At 41.3% G+C, this 22,698-nt stretch overlaps 1 protein-coding gene across 6 annotated transcripts in view; it reads right to left on the bottom strand.

Moving 5' to 3' along the window:
* LOC116939892 (oxysterol-binding protein-related protein 8-like) overlaps nucleotides 1-22,698 on the bottom strand; it is a 97,508-nt gene that overhangs the window by 26,004 nt on the left and 48,806 nt on the right. For 5 of the 6 annotated variants that reach the window (XM_032948895.2, XM_032948897.2, XM_032948896.2 and 2 more), the window contains 2 exons: nucleotides 1,499-1,566; nucleotides 1,193-1,267 (listed from right to left, as the gene is read on the bottom strand). In XM_032948895.2, the coding sequence (XP_032804786.1) occupies nucleotides 1,193-1,267; nucleotides 1,499-1,566 (143 nt within the window). Of the gene's footprint in view, nucleotides 1-1,192; nucleotides 1,268-1,498; nucleotides 1,567-4,548; nucleotides 4,732-16,422; nucleotides 22,222-22,698 lie in introns of those variants that run through there. The other variant, XM_032948898.2, reaches the window with a different exon arrangement.

The following is a 22,698-nucleotide window of genomic DNA, read 5'->3' on the forward strand; positions in this document are numbered from 1 at the left end:
ATCCAAGGCAGCGCCCATGCATGTTAGGAACAAAGTGTTCATTATTTTGACGACATCAAATGTGTAGCCCACAAAAACTTCTGTATGAAGTTTTGCTACTTCAGAGTGTAATTCATCTGATGCATTTTCCAATTCCGTTGCCTTTTTAAAACCATGTGAAAATCCACGTATGATCCTTTACATGTTATGCACATCAGACTGTTCGTTACTTTCGTAGCCCCTATTTGAAAATTTTAGCAACATGGTATTTTTAGGTTTCTTGTACGTCATTTACACAAGTTTCAACTGTATATAATTATTCTACAGATATTACTATACAGCAACTGGTATTAAATAATCAAAATCATATATTTTTTACGCGACCGTGATTTGACCATTTAATATACGAGCAGAACTTATGGAAATTACGTGAGCTGAACATTATAAAACATTTGTGCTACGTAAGTTTATCCCTTTTCCAGATTTATAATGGGCTTTCCCAAGGAGTAGATAGGTGCAGACAAGGCGAGCTTGACAGAAATGTGCTTGATTTGCACAAATCAGACCCCGTGAGACTTGTGTAAACTTCACACGTGGTGACCCCCACAGACCCAGCGATGCTAGATTTAGAGCCAAGTGTTCAAAATCACAAGTGGAGAGAGGGGTTGAATATCCCAATGGAAGGCCGAATGATATGTCAGAACAATGGAGATGTGCGGGATGGCTTATCCTACCTAGATTATCCAAGGCACTTTACAGCGATGATTGAAAAAAAAAAGTCATGTTGATAATCGCTGTGGATTTTTCTCCAGCGAATCTCTGGACCTTTGATAAATTGATTAAAGTTTGGATGGTATTTAGTCGTACACTAAAGTGCCCCGAGTCTTAGTGCATGCACACACTTGGCTTTCTGCTTCAAGCTTCTTGAGACAATCCCTTCCCAAGCACCACCACCGCGCGGCACTATTGCGCACTAGAATATCCCCTTTGCTGCTATTATGTAAGATTTGTATTTTTAAATCATGGTTTTGTAAAAAAAAACTACCCGATCAAGCGATGTTAATGTCTGGATGTCACAAACAGATGTCAAGAATTTTCATTCCATATAAACCTTTTATTTGTAGATGTGTGGAAAAGGAAAGAAGAGCACAGGACAATCAAAGAACGGAATAAGTATCTTCTTGCAGGATAAATTAACAAGCAAAAAGTGTACCTTAAGAGATTCCTTTTTGGTAAGTTTGACTGTTGGGGTTGACGTCTCATTGCCATTGTATAAGCCGCTTTCCGACTAGAAGCGGAGTGGGGAGAAAAAAAGAAAATAAATGCGCAAACGTACATCGAGTACTCTCAAACGTTACAACGCACCGTAAATTATATAATCATCATTCCACGCATATATTATACAGTGTGCGAAATTGGAAGAGATCAGATAAAACATTTTGTCATTACAGATACACAGGGAAAAAAAATCGTGACCGAAAACGCGTGCACGATTTTAATATCGAACGATCGTTCTCACTTTGCTCTTTGTGACCGTGAAGGAGTCGTCCCTGGAAATGTCCGACTCCTCCTTCTCCCTCTCACTCCCTGGTAACGGTGAGACACAAATGAAAGTCAGTTCACAGTTCATAAGCGGCACGAGAAAAAAAGAGTGCGGAAACAGTTAATCCTGACATAAAAACTTAAGGCAACACGCAGGGCACAAGCAACTGTTGAGAAGCAGTGATTGATTTATTGGCACAAGCACAAGCTACATGGTATGAATCATTTAGTGACGTGTACATTTTAGTTGTGGATATTACATTTTAAATTAATTTGAAAGGAAAAAAGTGTTGACTCATGGTCTCAGAGAAGACAAAAAAGTGCATCGATTATGGTAAATACCCAAACATTATTGTCAATATAAATTACCATGTATATTCAAGCCAACATTTCAATTTAATAAGATAACTGCTTTTCTTTTACCAATCAATACTTACACAACATTGAGAACACGGAGTTATTAATCAATAAATACCCAGATACGCAAAACACAATACAAACTACAATCCACAGCATCAACAACAAAAAACACAAATTAATAATTCTGATCCAATACTCAATCACTGCAGTGCATCTTTGAAAGGTGTGCGATCAATTTAGTATAATCGCACAGCCTGTAGGTACTGTACATATGTGGAACATGAATACCCGTTCAACAGAATAGGTGGCGATTGGAAAAGTAGAATTCAAACTTTCACCTGAGATTAGTGTTTCATTTTAAATTGTGCCGTTTTTAAACATGGCAGGAAGGACACTCAATAAATCCTGCTCAAAAGGTGCCATTTAAGCAACTGCCACAGCTAAGCCTGTCCTAGAACACGTCTGTACCAAAATTCTGTGAACAGTAACACGGATGAACCATTTGCATTTTTTCCACTGCCATTTCACAATTTGACTGAAGCGTCCCATTACAACTAAGCGCTGTGATATTACCATCAAAATATACATGATAAAGGAATTATCTTATACTCTATAAACACATCCATATCGGACTACAGTAATGAGTACAGCTAATCTATTGGCTCAATGTCATGAGGGATGACCTTTTAGGCTAAAGCCTGAGCATTAATATCATAATGTATAATAACGGAGTATGTTTCCTTGATTTTCTTTCAAATAAAAAATGTCAAAACAGCAAAATGGGTAAAAAAAACGGAATAGTCAATGTTCGGACCACGAGGTCACCATTCTGCATGAACAATGGCTCCTCATTCATCAGTGATTAGTGACCAATGCCTCTGGGCTAAAACATTGACTGTATGTTTGTTTTTTTCTTTATAGAATTAATGCAATCGATTTTCCTGTAAATGCTGACACAGCAATACGAAGTAAAAACATTTTTAAGGTCCGGATAAACGCAGTTCAAGAACCGTGCGGCTCGGATGAATTAGACTAATGAGTGTGATTAAAGTGAGATCATATTTTACACACAGATCAATATCTTAATAAAAGGTCCCCCCCTCTGCGTAATGAACTTGGAAGGGAGATAAATAATAAATTGAATACTCATTTCCATTTTAATTTTCTGCAAATGGAATAAGAACATTCGGTTCTAGAAGAGTATCTACGCGAAACAAATGAACCTCGTGAAACTGTGTATTGCACAAGAAAATGCATGCACTCATCGCGCTTATGACAATGAAACATTTTCACCGAGTAAATTAAAGCATGTGCAATGCAAATTCTGAGCATACAAAACTGGCTTCATTTAATTGCAAAAATAACAGTTCCTTTAAGTTCATCTGAGAATTAAGTTACATTTAAATGCATGGAGCATATTAAACAGCCTCCATTACGTGCACGCCAATTTTGCCAAAAAGGTGGCCTGGAAACCACTCTCATCGTATTCATGAAAACCCCCAGCAGCAACGCAGGCAAGTACTACTGTGCAATCCACAACTGCAATTGTGACAGTGAAAGTCGGTCACAGTTATTGCAATTTTCATGATTTTGTTAATCCACTGCTAGATGGCAGCTTCCCACACACCATGTCCGTCAAGGGGGTTGTGTGACCGTACTTCACCATCCTAGCCAGTTTTTTTAAAGGGGTCACCCAAGACCAGTTCATATATCACTCACCACTGATGTTAGCCGTGGTCGGGATACAAATTCAGGTTTCCGGGTTCAGAGCACCACGTGCTAAACATTGCATCAGCACTCTCGAATAACAATAATTATGGTTGTACTTCAAATGATGCATGCTGCTCCATTTAACACCCATGAATATAAAAAGGAAAATGTAATTATCTGATTTGTGACATCATTGCATGGTGGTGTTTCGTAATTATTTAATTCAGGTATTGCTGCCATTAATTGGTGCTTATGCAAATTTAATCCAAATGTTGTTCTGTGAGCATCATCACTGCTCACATTGTGCTACAAATGTAATGCTGGCTATTCTCTGCTTAAACCCATTTAGACATTCAATGGAGGAGTTGGTCTCCGGCACGCATGCCCAATTGACGTTGACTGCCCACAGGAAGTAGTGAACAGCCATTTGTGTCCACCACTGTGACTGCGATAACGGACGAGATAGAAAATTCCTCATGTCTCACAAATATGAGTGTAGTCTTGCTGAAGCAACACATTTTTTTTCATGTTTACGGCAGCCAATGTCTGCCCTGATGAGCCACGGCAGTGCAAGGCCATCACGGCATAATGGATTCCCAACTATACCGGCAATCTGGGTAATTAACGAGCCGAGCCATTACGAAACCGGTAAATTTCTAGGCTCACGAAACACCTGAATCTGGCTTAAGGCCAAGAAGGCCAGCAACGAGGGAAATTATTTTGATACGACGAAAGAGATGTGACGTCAGCAGCAAGTTTTGGATTGTGCGGCGGAAAAACAACAACAACCCGACATCTGCTGAGCAGCACCAGGCTGTGCCCGAGCCCACGGCTCTGTTGCACAGCGGAAGGGAGGAAAGGGAAGCGGTTGGGAATGTGGGCGAACGTGCAGCTTAGAGCGAATGTCGTGGCAAAAAGATGTAATCACGTCCGAGCGCGCGGTGCATGCACACACACCTGGGCAGAGCCACACATGGTGGAACCCCTCGAAGGAGGCCAGCCGGCTGGTTCGATGGCGCTTACTCAGAGGTAGCGCGGTGGCCGAGGAGGGTAGGGGCGGCGGGAAGGAAGCCCTGGCGTGCAGAGACATCCTGGACCCGCCACTCGTCTCCTCCCGCATGCTAGCAGCACTCCGTGCCGCTAAGAGATATGTGTCCGTGGCGGGCAGAGGCAGTTAACCAACGTGGCTTGCCGCGCCAAATGAAAACTCGCGCGTGTCTCACGATGTACTCGTGTCCAGTAACTCACGCCCGCCTTAGAACTGACCCGCGTTCAGAAGGTTGCACACATCCGTAAACGTACACGCATGCCATACATGCATGACTGCCAATCAAACAGCTGGAGAAGACTTAAAATATGTACTTCTTGACTGCTTGCTTACATTTGAGTGCATAGTCGAATGTATGAAAATATCCATTTTTTTATAAAATAATGTAGAACTGTACTCAGATTCTTTAAGTCATGTAACCGTGACAGACTTTACTATACTAACTATATACATAGATGATAGTACGTGGAATGGGGTAGATTGTCCATATAAGTCACTTCGATGTCAACAGTTGTAAATCAACATAAATGTTCACTGCTAAGAATGGCAAAATGTGATTTTCATTGCAAACATATTCTTGTGTATTTTCTGAAATGGCAACACTTAACATGGCTTTGAGAAGATTTATGTTAAGTATAAACAAAACTTCATATTATCATGTTATGTTATCCTAAATTTTACAGGCTATAGCCTACTTATGTACTGCCATGGCATTACTTGACTAAATAGAGAATTAAAATCAAAGTACATTTTTCCATTACATATTATAACTACCAAACACTTAATGCATTTTTAATTCATAATTCAGTACAACAATGTATGACCGCAAATAAAACTACGGTAATTTATTTAAGAGAATACTTAAGAAAAAACTGCCTTGTATGTCTGAAAAAGTCACAAAATTACAACTTACCACTACAATACAAAGAGCAACACTGTGCCGTGTCACATTTCTATTGTGACGGCTTCTGCTAGCGAGAGAATTCACCTGGGTGTTTCGATGTTTGCCGGTGGAAAAATATGAGGGCAATGTTTTGAAAACTCCATTCTGTTAAAATGCTCTCTGTTCAACCAGGAAGCTCAATGGCCTCCATGCACTGACAAACAAACCCAGCTTTGCCGCTTTTGTCTGCCCCATGGACATTGTTTGACTGCACTGTTAGAGAAGGAAATGTACTGGCACACAACCTAACGATGCAACCGTGTGGTGCAGAAGGTCACGGGGCGGATGTCCGCACAGTCCCTCGTTAACAATTGAGGCCGAATGATTGTCCCGAACAATCCAAGGCTCTATTTTATCTCTGTCTCAAATGTCCCACAGCCAAGGACTCTGAAGCGCTTTAAAATGTATTTCCAATTCAAACCTAAACTCCCCCGATTCCCACATACTGGCTTTCCGTGCGATGTGTATACATGCATTTGCACACTCATTTGGTTGATGGCAATAAAGACTTGTGAACCCGTTTGAAAAAAAAATGCACCACCATTACACAGGGTTCATTTGAATTTTTCAATCCACGAATTATTTATATGACTAAAGTAAAATGTGCATTGACATTATCGACTGAAAGATTGAAATGCTTTAAATACGATAATGTTTTGAAAACTCCTGAACCACTCCTAATTTAATCCACTGAAACTGTCCGTAATTATTTTTGGATATTTATTTTGCTTACTGCAAATTATGTAAAGTACCCTGGCATTATCTGTGCACAAGTTAATCAGACACTTTATAATAAAGTGTTGATAAGTCAAAGGCAGGCCAGGCCCGAGGCATTCCACTCCAGCTTCATGATGGAATATATGGCTCCCAAAAGAGGCGATGGCATTAACTTGCCATCCAATACCATTTATTTTCGCTCTTAATAAAATATAATGAATATTATAATTATGCCCATATAGGAGGTACTATATTGCTGCATGTGGAATGTTTACATAGGAGGACCTTTGCACTACATCCATGAATCAATGATGAAATAAAGAAGTGGACAACAGCAGGATAGAGGGCTTTGGACAACTGAACTTGATAACGAAAAGTTAAATACCAACGTGCATAATGGAGATAATGTTTAATCAGTGCATATTACATGCTATCAACTGTGGAGCAGAAACGCTGACAATGACAGAGAAAACAGAGCAAAAGCTGAAAAGTGTGCAAAGAAGCAAAGAGGTAGATGTTCTGAAAGACAAAGAGGTACGTGTGTTACAAAACATGTACATGCTAGAGACATCGTATTGACCGATTATAAAGTAATTAGAGGCAGGACGACATCATCCGATGATGTCCATTGAAGCTATTGATGAAGTGGCAGCCAAAGGAGTGAACACACCCAGGAGGATGTCTACATCAGAAATGTGCTGATGGAATCGGCTCATTTGCAGTTGCTTAACGACTAAACCACAGGGCCATGAGAGACAGTGATAGCTTGGGGAGCGGCTCTAATCCCACAGTGGATAAAGCATGGTTAACAGTGATGATAAGGATATGAATGGAGGAAATGTTCTTCATGTGTCTACGGTAGCAGTACATGCTGGCTCTCTCTTGCGAAGGGAGCAGAGGGATCTCTCACGTGTGCAAAGAAACGTACTTAACTCTCCCCCTTTGAGGTACTGAGGCTCATTAATAATGTACCAGCCAAAAAACCCTCAGGGGCCCAATATGTGCAAGCCAATGGTCCAATCCAAGCCTCGAGAGATCACAGCGGCATACAAAAGCTGCCTGTGTGTTTGCGTAGAGGTGCATATGTGCACGCGTGTACGTGTCCGGGGGGAGTTAGCCGGAGAGATGGTACTCTAGTCTGTGCATTCTGTCACATCCCCAGCCACCGGGGCTCACTTGCAGGAAATGGACACGACAGGTTATTCAGATTCCTTATGCCGTATGGAGCAAATGGGTCGAAAAATGGGTGCCGGTTGAGATTTCTTTGTATTAATAATTGATTTTCTCTGCGGGGACAAAACAAAGGAGGTTGGCATTGTTTTGATTTAAAGCTTTCGTGTTGTTTCTCTTCAACGTGACTTTACCGAAAAAACTAAGAATATGTTGGCATTGTTGTTTATAGTATTGATATACCAACTGATAAACTAACAAGGAGGCGAACGCTGACTAGGTGCATGTTCACTTCATATAAAAACCAAACCCTCAAGAAAACTGCACATACTGTTGTCCTTCCCCCACACCTCCGATTAGCGTGGTTAGCTACATAAGGCGCGAACATTTTTTTAACATACATACATCAAAGGATATCTATATTTGCAGCTATGATCAACGGCCTGTTATGTATAGTTAGTTTCTTATACAGTACCTTTTGCCCATTCTTGCTTAATTTTACAGAAAATAAATCTTGAGCCACGAATGCTCTTGCACCACTGCCAACACCGTTTCTAGGCACATAAGCACAGGATAAGTGATTGGCCAATTAAAAAGATCACACGTAAAGAATGGGTATCAGCGTTGACGCCATTGTAATGCATTACCATATTCATTCACATGCCTAACTCGTTCCAATTTGGACCTTTCTGATGGCTCACCCTACTTCCGTAACACAATACGGTTAAATATAGATCAGCCAGCGCCAATCTTTCAAACATTCCGTAATGCAATAAAAGCTGGAGTTAATTGCTGAAATGTTAATAGAAGTTTTGAATTATTGTTAATTAAAAGTTTTTATGACATTAGACGACGCTGAATATTTGAAGCCAATTCATGGCACACAATGAAGACCAACACAAGGTTTAATTTAATAGTTAGGGCCAAAATGTATGCAAGGTGAAACAGCACATGAAAGACTTTAGTTATATTTCGATTTAAAGCTTTCGTGACTGCAGGAATTCATATTCTTGGTTCTTTCGGTAAAGTCACGTAGAAGGGAAATAACAGCTCTGTTTGTTCACCTGAGGCCGGCTGCTTGCGTTGTGGCCGAAACGTCGTGAGAATTTAATTTTATTATGTAAAGTTTGTATTATTTTATTATTTCCCTTCTACATGACTTTAGTTATATTGTGCAAAATGGTAAAAAATATGGCCCGTGGTTATTCCTATATAAACTGCAATCTGCATATGAATCACCTTGCACATGTGTCCCATCAGCTCTCAGAAGCTTAGCACGGCTGAACATGGACGGAACTGAGATCGGTGACCACCATGAACAATAAGGTTGTCAGAATTGTGGGGCTACATTGTGGGCAACAGAGGGCAGTGCAACAAAATACATTGTTGCATTGTGCTTCTATTCTCCCAAGTACAGTACATGTTTCCAACCTTCAGCAACCTATATTGAGAAGCATGGTGAATTATGGTCCAATAACCATCGCGGACCTGCATGGCGTGGGAAGGCCTTCATCCAGCAGTAGATTAACACAACTCCTGTACATGCACATTCGTACATGAAAAACTAATCTGGATGCATGTCTGCACAGCAAAGTCCTCCTAAACCGCTTCAACAATTTCAATGAACGATGAGTCATTTGGAAGCTTATGATGCATAGATTTTGCAAACGAGGTCAAAATTACAAATAAAATGGACCCTTTTACCTGATTATGCAGGTTATCGGCCCCAGCGCTGCTTATCCGCGAAATAATTTTACATTGCAGCGAATGCACTGAGCCCCATAGCCTCATTTCAAAATCATGCAACTGGTAGGCATGTGCCTTCGGGGAGGAGTGTTTTGCATGGGTAGGGGCAGCCAGCCGTCACCCGTGTCATATAAATTGGTGAATCGTGAGGGTCATTTAGAGTTGATGACTGGTGAGTGGTGAAAGTCACATGAGTTGGTGAGGCTCAGGTGAGTCGATGACTGGTGACTGGTGGAAATTATGTGGTTAGGGTCGGGAGAGTAGTGAACATTTCAAACGGGTCAGGGAAGTGTAATTCGAGTGTGATGTCACCGTCAGTAGGATAGGCTGCCCACTAGTTATTTATATGTACGGAAAATAAAAAAAGTGCTTAGCTTGAGAAAAATAGGCAGAGTGCAGCTAAGTCAACATGTGACAGTTTTGGCACACTGAAGGAACATACTTGTAGTCAAATCTCATCACTGCATTACATAGAACATGCAAATAAACAGGAATCGCGATTCATATCTTATAACCCTTCATGCTGTGGTGGTATTAGATGAGAAGACGACCCGAATGTCAAAACCTATTTGTTTCCCTTTTCCCAAGATGCGGCTGGACAATGTATACACTCTTTATTTATAGCCAATCAATTAGAATTATCCCGACATTCTAGTCAACTCAAACAGTTTAAGTGAATGGGCAGGGTATATAGCAGTTTCTAAGCACTGTACTTTATTGTGCACCAATTACAATGTATTCGTAATAATGACAAAATATATTCCCAAATTCGTTTTCCACCACTTTGGCCTTGAGGTGATAGGTCAGCTACAGGGCATTAGTCAAAAGAGAGCAGAACATGATAGAAGCAATTAATACAACTCACACTTCTGCTTGCAAATCACTTAAATTCTCCGACTGCACACTTTTGTTCAATATTAACGTATTTTATAATGGGCTAGATGCCTTTATACTTGAATAAAAGGTCAGTGTCGGCACTGGCTGTGCCTATGGTGCTATGTGTGGGGGTAATCGGGTCACATCGAGGGATTTCCATGCATCATTTGGACAATTCCTTTAAATTTGTGCTGCCCAACCCCATAATCCATGTCGATTTGTACGAGAAGCATCTGCCAGACACTTTCTAAAATCTCCCTGTAGGCCAAATCATACTTCATTATCTCAGAACAAAATACTAGACCTACAGCCTATTGAAAAGAATCCCATTTAAACTCAAGGGTAACCCCATGAAAACTCAATACACTATACAATTCACGTGGCTAAATTCATTACCAACCAAGTACTGCAATTAAATTGTACGCATGACTGTGTTGTGAGCATTCTTTTACTATAATTGAAATACAATCTTCATCCTTCAAGCATGCAAGTTACAGGATAACAATTTAAGTTAATATATTAAGTGGCCTTTGTTTACTTGTAAAGCCAATAGTTAGTTTGACAAAACCAAAACTGATTCAGTGGTTACATTCGTAGCATTCAATTTGTCAGTGGATTTTTTTCTCTGAAAAAAAAACTTCCATTTTATTGAACAACAATAATCCTGCGAAAAAATGTTTTCAGACAAAATAACTAAACTATAAGAAAAAGTTCAAGACTCTAAGAGAGACTCGAGTGCAATGTGTGAGAGGTGTTTTGACTATGTCAGCCCCAAACGAGTGCTTGGTACGGTGTGTAAACATCGCCACTAGGGAGACAAAGGCGGCCGGGCGTGGTGCTTGCCACCCACCCCCTCGTGTGCCACAGTGCCGGCTTTAATAGGTGCTACTCGCGAACAGCGCTTGCCTCAACAATCTGTGAAAGGCTACACGGTGGATCTTTGTCTTTCTTGGGGGGGGGGGGGGGCGCTGAACGAGCTGTGGTCTTGAGCTCCAGGTCGGAACTCTGGCCAAGGCGCTTCCAACAGCCAAAGGAACACCAACGCTTGTGCGTCGCAGGCGCAAAAGCATCAAAGCGAGAGGACCATTGCATTCTGAAATTAAAAGCCATGTTCAGCCACAGTGATCCCTTTTTTGCTCTGACAAGAAAAAATCTGTGCAAAACCATCAACATCATCGACGATGAAGACAATAAAACCCGTCTCTAATTTTGATTTGAAGCTTTCGTGACTGCAGGAATCCATACTCTTTGGTTCTTTCGGTAAAGTCACGTAGGTAGACAAAATAATATATCACGACGTTTCGATCACAACACAAGCAACCGTTCATCAGTTTTTTCTTGCAGTGGTTGTCCCACCTGATGACGATTGCTTGTGTTGCGATCGAAACGTCGTGACCTATTATTTTCCTACCTACGTGACTTTACCGAAAGAACCAAAGAGTACAGTCTATAATTGCTAGATTTGGTTGGGATATTTTTTCTTAAATGTATCGGTTTAGCTGAAACAATAATAAGTGCCGTGCTAAATGCTTGTAGACCTCGTGACAATTGAATGTGTTTGACTGTCGGGTTGTGTATGCTCTTATCATAGACATTTGGCCAAATTATTACGTGGCCGAGATCAAATCTCCTATGAATTGTCGGCTGCAAAAAAAACCTACGTAGTCTACTTAAAAAGAGTTGCGTAATATGAAAAGGATAAACAATACCACTACAGAGTCAAAATAAAAACCTATCACTTAACATACATGCCATTCTACAACCCGCAAGCACAAGCCTGACCCCTATAGGTAAGCGGATCGCCCCCAACTTTATGAAACCGCCTCCTCTGCTTACTTTCACTCAGCGGAGGGAATTCATCCCAAATGCACTACTTTAGGAAATCATAAAATAAGCAGGGTGCCCCTTGGAAGCCAGCCAATGGATATTTGGTGCCACCGAAATCAAACCACCGTACTATAAAAGCATAACTCATTGTTATGAATAGCCTCACACTTGCCCATTCTTCAAACAAACTATTTCTGGGTGGGTGGGTGGGGGGGGGAGTTGCCCATACAAGCGATTTTAGTGAATATGGATTTGAAGCTTTCCTGACTGCAGGAATCCACACTCTTTGGTTCTTTCGGTGAAGTCACGTAGGTAGAGAAAAATGAATAGATCACGTGACGTTTCGATCGCAACACAAGCAACAAGCGACCGGCTTCAAGCGACCGTCGCCTGAAGACGGTCGCTTGTTGCTTGTGTTGCGATCGAAACGTTGTGATCTATTCATTTTTCTCTACCTACGTGACTTCACCGAAAGAACCAAAGAGTATGATTACAGTAATAAAACCACACTTGGGTTCGGAGTGACGAGTCATTTTAAGAGAGTGAACAGTCAGATGGCTACACTGCAAGCATTAAAAAGCTTTAAAAAAAATAGGGAATCGCTCTCTGCAAATGATCCTATTATTTTTATTACTTTTTATTTTTATTCACTTTATTTGTATTATTATTTTTCTTCTTCTATCTACGTGACTTTACCGAAAGAACCAAATAATATGATCCTACATCAGTGTGACGTGCAGGTATTATTTGGCCCAGTGAGTGAGAGAGATATCTAACGATAAAGTGAATGGTCTTACAATAACTAGGTTTTTAAGTCGATTCAAGCTTGCCTTATTTTGGGTGTTTTAGACAGTGTGTGTAAGCATGCGTGGTTTTCTGCAGCAACGATTTAAGCACGTGTATATAAACACTCGCATGCGTGAAGTCACTTGCTTTCTGCGCTATACATCATTTAAAATATAGGAAATACCTAATTTAATATTTAATTGTGTTGACATTTTCTTACTTCCAACCTACCTCCCTAACAATAACAAACATACCATGAAAAGGCTCTTAATTGTTTTTTTTTAAAACGATGTTATCTTAAAGTTCTCATTCTAAAGATTAAGGGGGTAGGTTAGCATGGCCGGTGGTCCCCTTGTTCAACACTCAGCCTTGCACTTTAGATAATTGGGCTCCTCCTGTTCTGGGCACCGCACCAGTGTTAATTGGGATAGGAATTGTGTGGATGGTTAGCTACCTGTACTACTGGAAATACAGTGTGCCCGGCGGAGCTCGACGCTAAAAATGTAGGAGCACACGATGCATTTTTCATCAACTATACGTCTCTCAGCATCAGCCTGTGTGTAAGGGTGAGAAATCAATCGTATATGAGCATCCCGCAATGATGCGGTATATGTTTAAAAGCAATCGAGGTGTGCAGGGTCATGTCGAGCATGTGGTTGTTCCAAATCACCGGCTGTTCTGTTAAGAAAAGCCACGTGAAATATATCTGCTAAGTGCAGGTCTTCTCTATGGGACCCTGATGCCTGCTGTATATTTGAAGTTTGCATGTGCTCTCCCTGTGGTTATGTGTCCTCCAGTGTTTCTCTCCACATGTAGAAAGGAGCATTTAGGAGTATTTGGCTGCTATAAATGTACCCATGGCAATCCATTTTGTTGAGCTATCATTTGCGGCCAGGTCGCTTTCTGAAAAAAGAGTGGGCCTTACCTGGCAATAAAAATAGTTAGGAGTTTACTCCAAGATGGTGATAATTGCACCGCCAGTTTAAGAATCGAGCATGCCCTCTCAGTAATTGCGTGCACACTGTGCAGGATCACCTGTCGCCCCCACTCGTGCAAATGTCGTCTATAAAAACATTTTGAAAAAGTTCTCGAGATGGCCAGACGACTGACTTGGATGAAAGCACCAGGTGGTCAGCACTACTGAGATCCTGGCCAGGTGCCTACGATTAAGTGTCGCGAGTAGATGATCTCAGCCCAGTTGCAATAACTGCACACAACAGTTGATCTGGTGGTTCTCTTGCTTACAGCAGCTCTGATCATTAAGAAAAACACTGTACTCTTTGGTTCTTTCGGTAAAGTCACGTAGGTATAAAATAAAATAAATCACGACGTTTTGGGCACAACACAAGCGTCCATCATCAGGAAGGAGAGCGTGGTCTGCTGCTGAGGCAGACTGTTTTAAAACACGCTTGTGTTGCGCCCGAAACGTCGTGATTGATTTTATTTTATACCTACGTGACTTTACCGAAAGAACCAAAGAGTATGGATTCCTGCAGTCACGAAAGCTTCAAATAAAAAAATACTGGTTTAACGTGCGATGAACACTATTTACTGCAGTGTTGTTAAAAGGTGTAGTAACGCTCAGTGTGAACAAAGATGATTGGAGTAACTATTAAAAGCAGTTTTGTGATGTCATCTTCCTGGCTGTTCTCTAGAGGTTTATTAAGACACCAACAAAATAACTCGATTATAATAATAAATAAAAAATCAAAGATGTAAAAGTTCTCTCTGTGCCATTCGTCAAATTACAGCCATGTTCTCTTAACACTCCACCACATGTAGATATTCAATCACTGTAGAGGTGGCCAGGTGGTTTCAGAGGGGAAAGTATTGAGCTGGCACCCCTGAGATCATGAGTTTGAAACCAGGCCACAAGCTGTGATTTGACCGGGTTCTCAAGTGCAGAGAGTTGACCTCAGTCCGGCTCCCCAATGACTATCCAAAAATCCCATTGCATCACATTGCTTCCGCACTAAATCTTGCTGGTCTTTTCAAAGATCACAAAACTATCTCGCAAACTCTGGTCATCCTTGCATAGGATTTCAGCTAACCCATGGGACAAAGACGGTGGTCACCGCATCGTGTGCTTTCAGATGCGCTTCTACGGCCGTCTGCAACGCTCTTCCTTCCAATATTAGTGAAGCCACTGGAGCTATGCATTTTTGAAATCGAAATTGAAAACTAATTTCTTTAGAACTGCTTTGTGTTTAGTTTGTTGTCCTGTCCCAACACCTAAGATTAGCACGGTTGGCTTCGTATGGTGCGAAAGACGTTCAAAATACATACGTAAGGATACATTCCAGCTCTGAGAAATAAACACGTGGGTTTTACTGTCATGGAACCAACATTACACTTTGTAACAGGGTGGGTGGGTGGGTAAGGATTTCCCCTTACTGTGAAGACCACTTATGGGGATCTCAGAATTAGTTATTTATTATCTGCTTATATAGGTGTTCTGTACTCGAGGGCTGTATCGCTCTGCGAGAGATCCTCATTCATCATTATTAGTCTCATGACGTTATATTGCCAATACAATAAAGATCAAATTTGGGTTAAAAAAAACTAACATTAAAATACATTGCAACATCAAAGCAATGTCTTTCATGGACTTTTGTATATTTAAAAACAAATAGGCAGCGATTTTCAATCCACACTCCAGTGTGTGCCTTGCTGTGCCGACATCATTGGCGAGAGGTGTGTGCAGAGGCTTTCAACACGTGTCCCAAATTCATCATCGCATATCCACTTCAGTTGTTCCTTTATACGTGTCACCTCTCTTGGCTGTCATTCCAGCAGCAGTCTTGAATGAAGATGTCATCTCTTGGTACAATGAGCCCTGCCCTCACCCATTAGCGCATATCATAGCAATGCGAGTGAAACAGGTTCTTGTTTTGTTCACTATTCAAAGTTTACCTTCTCATTTCATATTCGAGATGCCTGTTTCAATTTTTTTAGTATTATTCTGGATATAAACCATAAGTAGACACATTCGGGAATTTGTTCAAGAAAGCCGCATCATTCAAAGCATAATTAAATAACTTGCTCATCTGCCATCTAACTCAGATTGATGTATTATTTTTTCCCTTTATCCACAGCTCTTTGGAGGATTGATATTGTAAGTTACTTTTGTTTATCTGAAAAGTCACCCATCTTTCATATCCGACGCCTACGCATTACACATATGCACTCTAAATATAATCCTCGTTGTGGAATGAATGTAGCTGATCTTTATTATCACCATCTGTTTCAATCGCTTTCACTTCAATATTTTCAAAGATAAAAATCTATTCCTTACAAGCCTTCTTACATTCATTAAAATTAAAAAGATTACTTGCTTTGAATATCAGATATCCACTGTATGCACTAAACACTATATGTCCTCAAAATGAAAATAATAAGTCAGCAGAGAACTGGTTTCAAAAATAGCAAAAATCATCAAGAGAAAAATACAAAATGTACATTTATATTTTTAAAACACTGTAAATATCAGCCACATTATAAAATATTAACTACCTGTTTTTTATGGCATTGTCTACGTGAAAAATGTTGCCATCTCAATAAAAACATGCTCTTTACTCTACCCAACAACTTAAAGGTTCCTTTCATTTTACCCCAGCTGCATGTGAACACGAGTCTTCAATTCAGCTATTTTTCTGGAAAAGAACTAAAAGTTCAGTCGAAACATCACACAATAATAAACCACTTTATACATACTTACATGGTCCGGTGGCAAGGCTGGCTGTGCGCGTGCTCACGCACACGACGAGAGAAACGCACAGTGCGAGTGGCTGTGTGCGAGTGAACAAGCTGTGGAACCGGCCCCGGCGCTATGCTGACGTGACGCCCGGATCACGGCGAGCCCAGGGCGCCGCGACGCTCAGCCCAACAGCAAAGGGGCGTGTGCACGGGTCCGGGCGCGCGTGCGAACGCGCGTGCACGGGCGTGAACGCGCGTGTACGCGCGTGCACGCGGATGGCCGCCCCCTGTAATCCGCAGGGCACAAGTGGTCGGGGAGCCTGTGTTTAATCAGCAACAAACACGGGGATGTGCCGGCCGCCCGTGCCACGTACGCATGTCTCCGCCCGCGACGCTGCGACCACCCCCAAGGGAGGATGAAGCAGTTTCATGTGCGAGACACCTCCTGTCAAGCGGAGCAGCACCACCGTCTACAACCACAGGCGTGCTGAGAATGGGATTTGTTTTATTCAACAGCAGACGAGTAGGGAAATATGAACCATATTTCTTATCAATTATTCACGGCTAATATCTAAACTAGGGCAAAGGAGTCTGAAGAGACAGCTGAGCATTTCTCCGGGCGGGGGTAATTTTTTACGGGGAAAGGCAGGCTAGGCTGCCACAATTGTGTATAGAAAAATATATCAGTGGCTATAAATTAAGGAATTTAACGAGTTCAAATGAGGTGGGATTTTAGCGTATTGCAATGCCATGTGCGTCAATATGGACATTGTAAAAAAATCCCTAGAAATTGAAATGTATAATCCTTATTAAGCTTAAAGGCCAAACCAATTCAAATGAAACTAGTTAAGGCTTGTTGTTTCTCACATATCAGCAAAGTGAGTTCAGTGAAAATAAAGCAAGTCCTCACAAGGCCTTCCCCGCATCTCCGATGAGAACGGTTGGCTACGTACGACACGTAAGAAGTTCAACGTACATACATACAAGGCCGTGTGGGTGCAAAGCTTTGTAAGGTATCAGCAAGGAAGTTCAAATAATGGCTGACATGTGTTCTATCTAGTGTTAAAAACGTAAAAGTCTATTACACAACAGTGACAAAACTGTAAGGAAACTTGGTCTAATGTAACAACATTAAACCACCAAATTAAAAATTGTACTTGTAAATTTGGTTTGAATTGCTGCGATTCAGGATGTTTTTTTCAATGCTTTGGTGGATATTAGCGCCTCTAGTGACTGCAGGGGTCAAGTGAACCTATTGTGTAATAAATCAATTATTACACGCACAATTCGGTGCATGTATCGTGTGCTTAAGATATTTATTTCGATCAATGAATGGATGCATCAGACCACCCTGAGTAGATACTGTACTGAATGTTTTCAATGCGAACCCTTGAAAATTATTTTCTACAAACAGTTGCCCGCAATCATTTGGAGTCAGAATGTATGTTAAGAGGAGATAACAAATGCGAGCTACTTCCATGCATTTGGCACCAACTGGAAAGATGCTGAAATGCAGCCGTGTATTTCAGCAGTGCAGGCAGAAATATTGGAAACAATTGTTTGAATCTCGAATCCGTTGAACCAGCACACGTCTTCAGTGCCTCTTAGCAAACACCCCAGGAGGTTACAACCGTTCTTACAAAGACCATGCACTGCGGAGCAAGTTGACTTTCCACAATGGGTAGAGGGACAATGCTTTCTTGCAGCGGGCATTGTGTAAACTACGCATCGCAAAACCAGGCGAACATTGAATGCAGTGGGACCCTACTCTTGTGCCTATCAACAAGACCGATATGTTTGGTAATAAACTAAGTGGATGTTAAAAGCATATCAATGACTATTAACTTGTCCAAAGCTATAACTCGTGACACCGACCAGAAGAGTATCGAATAGATTGCATGCCACTCCAAATTTAGAAGCAAATTACAGACATTTATCTGCCGTTTGTCTTGCACACAATGTTTTTGTGACCTTTCACTTTGATACAAAAAAGGGTTTTAGAGTTATGCCATATCAGTCTGTATGCTATATAGTGCTCATGCCTGCAAGTATAAATATAGAACATTCCAATATCACAAGAGAGGGCGGAAAGCCGTGGAAACCAGAGCTAGCTTAGCCTCCCACATGTGTCTCAATGCGCACTGCAGAGACCTGCTCAGACCTGCGCTTGGCCCCGTGGGAGCTGTGTGCACGCTGGAAAATGTTGGTTTGTGCAGTGGTAATCTGCACACCATTTAACGTGACCAAAAACAAGAACGCTCCGTAAAAACAGCTTTTAAAAAAAATGTTTGCTATGCTTTTCATTCGACACGTGCTTCTAAATACGGAACATATATATTTCTACAGCAGCAACAATAAGGGTTAAATAACACTGTGCGCATGGTATGCCGTAAATTTAAATGCACCGTAGCATGATCTGCCCAGACAATGTCACCATTCAACGTGTTGCATTTTCGATTTTCAACACTCCCTAAAACGTACATTACACTGGAAGGCCTGATGAGGAAAGGTATACGACAGTTATTGCTGTCTCATCATTCCAACCGGGAGTGATAAAACGAGTACGACTTCGTGGGGACGTTCACAGCGGTTGTCCTATGGACATACTCACCCCTGGCCATTGGAACATGGAATTTACAGCAGCGGTTTCAGGGCTGTAAAAACTCAGATGAGCACTGCCACAGTGCTCATTTCTGCAGGAAATCACCGTTGTTTCACGGGGCTAAAGAAAAGCATGCGCAACGTCTTAAAATGCACTTTATTTGCACACCCTCAAAAAAATACACTAAATGTAATAATTCGCCTGGTCACCAAGCGGGCACACACTGGACTCGAAGCGGTCAGTGGTTGCTAACAACAATGCACCGATGCACACAGGCATTTAGGGGCAAGACAACTGCGCTCGTAACGCGCAACAGAAACTGCAGCACTTGTCAATGGCCTTTCTAAGCTCAATGGGAACTGAACACACTCCCTTCATCACAAGCAATCACTGCGGAGTGTGGAGCTTACAAATGAATTAACGAGACGGCCTTTTCATATTCATTGTAACTGTGCTGTACTAAGCCCGTGTGGTGTCTCCTGCCATGATCTAATCGAGCCCGTGCGGGTATTTATTCCGAGCACTTGCTTTTTGCCGTTATATAACCAGGCAGTGGTGCTGTTTTGCTGACGTTTTAAAGTAAATCTTATCGAGGAAACGTGCTTCATCAGTTATCTTGTGAGGTGGAGAAAAAATCAAACCCGAATAATAATAATGTCCTGACTGTAAGCGACAGAGAGATAAATCAAGAAAAACTCCAGCCATGCAGACTATGCGTTAAGAAATGTAAATCAAACGTAAAATTATTTTAATGAACATTGTTCCAGGCAGGTGGCAAATGCTTTTTAATTAACGTTGCTGCTGTTATCCATGCCTAAGTGCAGCATTTTTATAGAAGTTAACTGAAAAGGAGTGTTGTGAATTTAAATGGATTGTTGTTGTGAATGTAATCACAGCGATGATGTTTATTTACGTATTTATATGCTTATTTATTTAGTTGATCAGCCAACTAATTCTTTTCGGAAAGCTATTTGCACATAGTAACTCAATTTGTGTGATAGCAGCTAGTTTATAATGAGATACCGTGGGCATTAGATTAATGAAGCGTAGTCCAAAAGATCAATAATACTAATGGCCTACTTTATAATCACATTACACGCTTTAATCTCAAAGCTCTATATGGCTGCTGCATTTGCTAAGTGAATGAATGTACACAAAGTTTCATAGATGTTCCTAGTAAAAATGGATGCCCATTGTTCAAAACTGCATTAAAAAGACTTGAGTTTACATCTTATTTAACTTTCCTATTAAACCGATTATCTTGAAACATATTTTCTTGCGCATTGTACATGATTCACATATCTTGAAGCACTTTGCATCGTGGCTATCTTTTTCCTGAATGCACAACAGACTGGTGCCTATCATCAAGACGACCAACACAGGCAGCTAAACAGCAAACTAAATTTCGTATGCTAATAAACAAATGCAATGTGTCCAACGTTCTTTTAAAAGCAGGGCTACTAAGTACATCCTAAATGCTAATGTAATAACTGAGCACGGAATCTATGGCAAACAATAAGCAAGCAGATAGCCCCGGTTCATAACAAAATATATTAAACTGGCTGTGCGACTCACAAACTATGGAGGACAGATGAGCGAGTGCTGTAAAAAAAGAAGAGATAAAAAATGAAAGTGGTAACCTTACCCTTATTTAAACATTAAACGCTTTCCCTAGACACAGACAACCCCCGGCTGTCTGCTGCAACCCTGCACCACACGAGAAGTCGAAGGGCAGGTACTGCTAGCCGGAGACCAGGGCACAGGTATAAGCTTGCTAACGGATTCTGGCTCACATTTCTAGAGCCTTCGCAAAAAACGTTCCCAATTTAAAGGCTTCAAGATAAAGTGCAAAAACATATTAAATAATTTCCCACGCCAGTGACGTGTAACACCAACCCCAATAACTCCACCCCCTTATAACAACAAATCTCCTGTGCCACTATACATACAACTTGGCAAGTGCTTTTTTTATTATCAAAAGCTTGAATTTGACCTCTAAGCTAGCACAGACAATTATACCCGTCTCTTCAGCTTCTGAATAACCGCAAGGATGTTTCAAATAGTGATTGAGAAATGCCTCAAAACACACTGCTGCCCAAATATCACAATACCGCTGGAATAACACGAAATTACCCGAAATTAGTTTTGAGCAATTTTGTCGAACGTTATTAGGTGCGCTCAAATTACATTACACCGGAAAGCAAGATGACCGCACTGAAAAATGAGGCGTTTCATCACAGCAAGGCCTGTACAGCGAAACGCCTGGAAATGAACGCACTGATGGATTGATATAACACTGGGTGCATGAACATAGAGAAGATAAAAGAATAACAGATGGCACACGCAACGAAGGTGAATTAACACGTGCATTCGCACACAATGAACGCGACAAAACAACACGGCTGGCAAGTTTTTGCAGGCGCCGGCTGCCCGCTAACGCTTTAGCGGCATGTCACGGAATCTCATTACAGAAGCAACGCAGGGGCTAACAAGGTTTGAAACATCACAATGGACGCGTCCCACAGGAACACACAATAGACACAATGTCCGGTCAGAATGAACCACAAGAACAGAGCAAAAACGGCCCATGATCTATATTGTTATCACCATGAAGTAAAGCTAAAAGCACACCAAATGTGCCTCGATAATAATGCTAATACGTTCTCTATTTACATCATCTGTGTGCCAGATAATGCCTTGCAGCAGTTTGATATGCATGTTTTAACATTAATATTCAACACACACCTTGCAATGCAAAAATGAAAGAGGATATTGTTATTTTTATTTAGTGCGTGTATTTGTGCCGAGGAGCCAGGCAGTAGCTTCATCATTTGCATAATGTGATGTCCTCAGACAGCTGCTCCGCTAGGTTAGCTGGCAGAATCAAAATATGTATTTATCCTGGAGAAATCAGATGAGCTATGAAGCTCTTTTTCATAGATGTCCAATAGGGACGGGTCAGAAAATGAGTCTTCAACAAAGTGTGTCATCATCTGTCTTGCACCACCGCTACAGTTGAATTAATTGGTAACTTTTATAACCAAAGTAAATTTTCTGAATCCGATTACTTTACAGGTATACTTTTCACATGCAATTCGATTTCTCTCTGTGGGTGTCTTTGGTCCTCTGCCCAAAAGCAGGTGCTTGACTCAAGCTCCCTCCATGCTGTACTATCTCTCGCCTTCTCAATTCACCGTATAACCCCCCCCCCTCCCTTCAAGGTGTCAAACAGCATCCTTCATTTTCTACCCCTTGGCCTCTTTAACAACATCCTTCCTTCATGGAGCTTTGATTTTTGAGAATGAATCCAACTCGCATACTTTACCTTTTCTGGATTGTTCTAATTCGACATCTCTCCTTCTGAACCTGCTCCAGAATGTCCTCAACACACTATCCTTCTCCACGCAAATGATGCCAATCATTTGATGCCATACCCACCATCTCTGGACTAGAATTAGTCCAGTTTTCAAAACCCTTTGATTTCCACTCGTAAACGTGCATGTCTGTGGCTAAAAGGGGAATGAAAGCACTGCAGAAGAAGCGAGATGGAGAGTGGGATGATGTGGGTGTGAGCAAGTGTGACATGACGCCTTACGGCAGAAGCACACGGCGATCTCAGATGCCGACGAAAACTGTCTTAACAGGAAATGTGTAGTTTCAACGCACATTGCAATCCACTGAGGATGCCAACTTTGG

The sequence above is a fragment of the Petromyzon marinus genome, chromosome 7 (assembly GCF_048934315.1).
Source record: "Petromyzon marinus isolate PM22_M1 ecotype Great Lakes invasive population chromosome 7, UKy_Petmar_22M1.pri1.0, whole genome shotgun sequence".
Taxonomy (NCBI): domain Eukaryota; kingdom Metazoa; phylum Chordata; class Hyperoartia; order Petromyzontiformes; family Petromyzontidae; genus Petromyzon; species Petromyzon marinus.